This window comes from Aphelocoma coerulescens, chromosome 3 (genome assembly GCF_041296385.1).
Source record: "Aphelocoma coerulescens isolate FSJ_1873_10779 chromosome 3, UR_Acoe_1.0, whole genome shotgun sequence".
Lineage (NCBI taxonomy): Eukaryota > Metazoa > Chordata > Aves > Passeriformes > Corvidae > Aphelocoma > Aphelocoma coerulescens.
In genome coordinates, this window is record NC_091016.1 from 79566399 (window position 1) to 79572826 (window position 6428).

Below are 6428 nucleotides of genomic sequence, written 5' to 3' on the forward strand. Positions count from 1 at the left end.
TGAAACCAAACAACTTATGAAGGCACAGGCTGTCATTGGAAGATGCAACCCTTTATCACATTCTGCATCACACTTGTAAAATCAGATCAAAATTCAACACCTAATACAGACACAAAAGCTGTAAAAAGGATGTGTGGTTTTAAAAGCCTTGTCTTCAACTAGCTATGCCACCGATAAACTTTGTGTTTGTATTTTCCCCAGCCTGAAACAAGTCTGTCAATTAAATGCTTCCTCTACCGTGCTCCATTTGGAAGGTAAAAATCATACAGCTGCACTTCAATTCCTACCAGCAAGTCCTACTCAGGCACCAAAATATGAGACAGGGTTGGTAGAAGAGAAACTGCCAGAAATGTTTAATCTATACAGTATTTCTAACCAATTTGTATACTTAAAGTTATCAGCTGACCCAAACCTAGATAGATTCAAAGAGAAAATTTAATTTCTCTGTAGAAGCGTTGAACTTCCTGGCAAATTCACCTTCAGCCATCCATTCAAAAACTCAGTGTCAGATGCCGGTAGTATCGGCCCTCAACAGCAACTGAACCTTGCCGGGATTTCCTTCTGCAAACAGTATCGGCATCAAGCAGCACCTGCATTTCTGTATAGCTGCAACTATGTGACATTTCGGCATCGCACAGACGCTGACAGATGAACACAGAAAACGAGGAGGAAAAAAAAGCAGTTCTGGAAATCACTTCAAATGTGCTTTACGTGCACTTCTGGCTCCTGGTAGGCCTTATTAGCCTCTGTCTTGAGGGTAAAACCCTGCCTGCCTGCAACGTGCTTTTGCACGCGCTGAGTAAACAAGCCACAAAACCAGATTTTTTTTCCCCCTCACTTATTAAAACGGTAGTACTCTTAGCTGCTCGCTGTCGCAGTGCTGGACAGAAAATGCTGGGCTATCAGTAGACGGTGCTCTCATACACTGGCACCGCAGGAATCGCAAAGCAAGCATTCCCGTGGCTGAACAGCCAATAACTCCATGCTTTGATTAACTTCATGAAGAAGTGTCAAAACCCCAGTTTCCCTCTACTGCCTTTGAGGAACACATGGGCAAAAAACTGGGGCATTTCTTGACAAAAATAATAAAGTCATTCTGTATTTGGACTTTGAGACTCAGACTGACCATGCATAAAAGCAACTCTACTCATTTCCACCATGAGTTACCTCTGGTGTTACTACAACTTAAAAAAAAAAAAAAAAGGCAAAACAAAACCCACACACCTTATAACTATTTTTTCCTTTTTCTTTCTCTCTTTCCTTCTCTTTCCCTGCTTATGTGCTTGTGCATCAGAAAAGCCAGCTCCGCTCCAGCCTGTCCTCTGCCCCCAGAGTCAATAGCCCTCACCGCTTGCACACAGCAACAGGAAAGAGACAAAACTTTCTTAATCTCTCCGTTTAAAAAAGCAAAGCCGACAGGGCGACCACCAGCAGCACAACCGGCACCAGCGCCCGGCGGGTTGCTGTCGGGGCCAGCCGCCAGCACCCCGCTCCGCGGCCGCGCTCTCCACGGGCAGCCCGCCCGTCGGGGCGGCGCGGCGGGAGCGCCGCGGCCCCGGGATCCCGCCTCACCTTCCACCCGGCCGAGCTGTTGCTGTCGCCCTTGTCCTTGAAGTAGGGCACGCAGCGGACCATCCAGTCGTAGATCTGGGAGAGAGTGAGGCGCTTCTCCGGCGAGCTCTCGATGGCGCGGGTGATGAGGTCGGCGTAGGAGAGGTTGCCCCACGCGTTGCGCCGCGACGAGCACTTCCTCGGCGCCGCCGCCGGGCCCCCGCTCAGCCCCCCGCCGCCTGCCGCCGCCGCTCCCCCCGGCGAGAGGCTCGGCCCCTCCGGGCCGCCGCCGGGCAGCGGGGCCAGCAGCCGCGCCGCCTCCTCCGGCACGGCGATGGTCGCTACCGCCGCCGCTTCTCCGCCCGCGGGAGCCGCGCTGCCGACGGTCATGGCCGAGCCGCCCCCCTCCTCCTCGTCGTCCTCCTCCTCGGGGATCATGGAGGCGGCGTCGGCGGTCGGCTCGCCGGCGGGCTTGGCTGGGCTGGCCTGCAGCTCGGGCCTCTGCAGGGGCCAGGTGCAGGAGCGGGGGCGGCTCTGCGGCTCGAACTCGGGGTCCAGCTCCACGTCCAGGGGCGAGAGCGGGGCGGGGGGCGACGCCTCTGCCATCTTGGCCTCCCCCGCGGGCGGCTGCGGGGCGCTGCGACGGGGCGGGCGGCCGCCGACCCCACTCCTCCTCCGCCGCCTCCTCGGTGCCCACGGGAGCCTAGTAGGCAGGGGGCCGCCGGACGGGCATGCCGCGCTCCGCTAAGGGCTGGCCGGCTCTCCGCTGCGCCCGGAGCCCCGCTCCCCGCGGGCGATGCGCACGCCGGAGCTGGGAGGCGGGGGATGAAGGGGAGGGAGGGAGGAAAAAAAAAAAAATCAGATTAGGAGCCGGAGCGTCCGCGCAGGACGGGCAGCGCGGGTCGGGCGGTGCCGGAGGTGCCCGCGGCGCTGCCCTCCGCGCCGGCGGAGCGGCGGCCGCTCCCGCGGTGCGTGTGTGCGTTTGTTTATGTTTCACTCCATGCGGATGCAGAAGTAGCTCCAGCAGGAACCGAGCTGTATCCAGCCGGGAGACGAGCCCCCCACGCCCCCGAGCTCGCTCCTCGCCGCTTCCGCGGATATCTTGCCTTCGGGAGGGGGGGGTGGTCCTTTGCGCCCTCCGTCGGCAGGAGGGCAGGGAGAGGGATCCTCTGGGTTACGCCGAAGACTTTTTCCTTCTTCAAAACGCCCTAAAGGGAGCCGAAGTCTTAGCATACATCCAACTGCACACTAGCGTAAACCTGTCACTTTGCAGTGCCCCCAAGCCACACGCAAGCAACCCCCCAAAATCTCACAGCCGACGGAGCAGGGGGCAGGAGAAGGCCACCCCGGGGGCCGGTCGGTTAAAAAAAAATAGTGATAAATCCTCCTTCTTGCAGGGAAAAAGCAAACACAACGGGAACAAATCAAATCGCCAGTCTTCCAACAGGTCCAGTAGCTTTAAGCCCTCCCTAGGGCTGCCAAAGAGAATAGGTTTTGTTCCAGCATCAACACCACATTCATAACCTCCTTGCTCCTGCTGCTGCCATCTTGACAGTTTTTTCCCCCTTCACTTAAGTCATTTAAAAAGCGCAGGCAGACGAGGCAGGGAAAGCCACATCGGGAGGGGCGGGAGGCGGCGGGGGGGTGCTGGATCGACAGCCACCTCCACACCGGCAGCAATCGAGATCCGAATTCACGGGAGGAAGAAGCAGCGCTGCTGCATGGTTCCTGCTGCTCCTGCGCCTTCAGCTCGGGAGAGCCTTCCCTTTAAAGGCGAAGGATGGGAAAACGGCAGAGCGCCCGCTCCCCCTGCGAGCAGCCGGTGAGAGGCAAGCGATCCGCCCGCGCCCAGCCCGTCCGCCGCCGCAGCCCGCCCGAGCAGCCTGTCACCCTGCTCACCGCCGACTTCCACATCCCTCCTCCTAACAACCACCGGCAGCAACACAAAGTTATAGACACACGCAGGGAGCTTCAACCAAACCGCACGGCTCGGCACGGCCCGCCCACAGGCAGGCGGAGGGCGGGCGGCGCCGCGTAGGAGCCGCCCCGACGGGGCGGGAGCGCCGGGATGGGGGGCGTTGCCGGAGCTGGGCGGGCTGGAGAAGGTGCTGGTACCTGGTGAGGGCTGCGTTTCTGTGCTCCTCGTCTCTGCGGCTCCGGAGCCCTGTCCGGCCGGCCCGGTGGAAAGCACTCAAGCCTCTCCAAGTACCCGGTAAATCTTTCCAAGGGTTGTATTAGCCCTGTTTCTTTTCTGTACTTGTTTCCGCTCGTCATAAATTATTGGTGCACAAGCTGTTCTTGTAAACTTTAAACTTTACAGTCTAATTTAGTAATTCTTTGAAAACTTTCACTCTGCCCGTGAGTGATGCCAGGAACATGTTCAGACGTGTCTACACGTGACTACAATCCCGCTGTACTTCCTCCTTGGAGGCCATGCCCTAGCAGAAAGGCCTCTAAAGTAGCTCACTTGAAGATGTAGTTAATTATGGGTTGAATAAAGGGGTGACCCATAAAGCCAAGGAACATAAAAGCTATTAATATGGATGGAGTTATAAATACATCACATGGCAACTTATATGTATCAGTTCTCACCCAGTTTGGTATCAACCTGGACTGTGGGCTAGATTTAGACCAACTGTAGCATTGTCTTTGATACGAGATACGGACAATTGCATGAATTGAGAAGCAGGTGTGCTTCTGAAGCTTTGCTGTATAGAATTAGCAAACAATTAAACTATTCCTGATATATTCCATTATAGACAAATAGAGAGATTTGGAAACCATTCTGTTTGATTAGAAAACAGCAAGGCCCTGATCCTTACACGTTCTAAGTAAGGCCTAAGGCCCTAAGGGTCTAGCTAGGTTTTGAAATCAAGTGGCACTAAAGTTAGGAATAGTTTAGTGTGATTTTATTACAAGGGGCAGCATTTCAACATGCATACAATTAATCCCTGGTTATCTAAATATAGTAGGAGACACTGAATTAATCAGAATGAATGCAGGTTTGAGTAATGGAAATAATTTTCACTGCAACTCCATTTTGGGTCACAATGTTGTGCCCTGCCATGGCTTTTGTTGTAACATGGCCCCTACAGGAATGCAAGGCAGCTCAAAAAGACACCAGCCACTCTGCAATTGTGACACTGGCATTCGTGTGTACGATTTAGCAGTTGGTAGGGAGGAAAACCGCAGTGGCATTGAAGAGCCAGCAACCAAGTTCAGACAAGAAGGCGTGGTCAGAAGATGCTTAGTCCAACACCACATCTCTGAGGAGCCTTTCCTTGTGGCTTTCAGCAGTTAGCCAGAAAAGGCTGGCTGTGAAACTGGGACTGGGACTCAGCCTTTGCCCAAAACTAGCTACTGCTTGGGGCTGATTTTGACCACTGCAGAAACCTCCACGTGGAGCACATCCTGAGGTTCCAGGGAAGCATAGCACTTTGACCTTGGGCTGGGTTACAAGCTGCAAATCTAGTCCTAAATGATACTATCATCTTCATTTATTTATTTAATTGGCATTACATTACTCTACAGGCATTGCTATTAAGTCTCATTGTACTGGATGAAGGCCCTGCACGTGGTAAGAAATGCTCCACTCCCTGGCAGAATTGCAGTCTAAGTGAGGCAGAAGAGGGCGGGAGAAAGGAAATAAGTAAGTAGTAACCCTATTAAAAAGATGATGGACTGAGGCACTGAACAATTACATGACTGTACTGAGGTCATACAGGAAGCCCATGCCAGAACTGAGAAATAAAACTGGATCACCTGAGTGCCAGCCTTGAGCTAGATTATGCATCCTCTTCAGAATTCACTGGTATATCAGCCACATGACTTTTATCACACATCATGGTACCAGTTCTTCACAGCTGCATGCAGCATCTGTGTGCCCATGATAATGTAGTTTAGGGGCGCAATTAAAACCACAGTATAATTGTTCCTACACATTTTACTTACAAAAGGTGTGTGAGCAAAACAGAAAGAACAGGAGCTCTGCTTATTGTCGTTCCATGGCTGGGCCCACTGAAATACACATAAAAACTGATCAAAATTGAATCTAAAGCCTGCACAATTTTCAGTCTCTTCCTTTAAGTACTTTAATGCCCCAAGGGTGGGATTTTCACAAAGGCTCCATTTATGGGAGTTTTATCACTGACTTCAACAGGAATAAAGTTAGGCCAGCCCTCAGGCCATTTGAAAGCCAGCTCACTTACTTTGCCTACTTAGACTGCGCATGTTTTAGGGCAGGGCTGTGTCTTCCTCTGCATCTTCTTTTATCTACTATGGCTGCTCAAGCTGATGTAGGGAACACGTGTGGCTATCACGGTATCTGGATTATATGGATCTGGCAGGGTAACAGTCACATGGCAACTAGAGAAGTGCAGGTGACATTTCTGGCTTCATGTCTCACACAAATATCTTAACTGCAGAAGCACAGTTGGAGTTAGTCTCATGGCGGGTGGGAGACCTTGAACTTCTTGTCAGTCCAGCATTACGGACATCTCCTGTGAAGTGTACTGCTGCGCAATAAACGGATGTTATATTGCAGTTACGTTAAACAACTGCTGCATTGTGTATGTGGACCTCACACAAACAAGTATATCATGGGTTGTTTTGTAAGGCACCTGCAGCCTGGTCTCTGAGCAGTTTGTGTCCCCTGCAATAACCCTATCTACCCCTCCCATTCACCCCGTGAGAAAGCAGCTCCATTAGTGTTTTTTGTTCTCCCACAGTTCCCTACTCTGTCCTTTAAACATAGACTGGGCAGCACACAATAGGTTTTATGGCTGATTCAGAGCAACCTGGATGCTGATGATTAGAAAGAAATGTCATTTATAAACCAGCTAACTTCATACCCTGAGACTTTAACTTTGTGGCCCAGT

The 6428-nt window shown here is 52.4% G+C and overlaps 1 protein-coding gene across 1 annotated transcript in view; it reads right to left on the reverse strand.

Moving 5' to 3' along the window:
- The window catches only part of FOXO3 (forkhead box O3), a 90405-nt gene extending 86866 nt beyond the window's left edge, over positions 1 to 3539 (reverse strand). The window contains exon 1 of the mRNA XM_069011020.1: positions 1573 to 3539. Within this exon, the coding sequence (XP_068867121.1) occupies positions 1573 to 2157 (585 nt within the window). The 5' untranslated portion in view covers positions 2158 to 3539. The remainder of the gene's footprint in view (positions 1 to 1572) is intronic.
- Positions 3540 to 6428: the final 2889 nt, after the last annotated feature.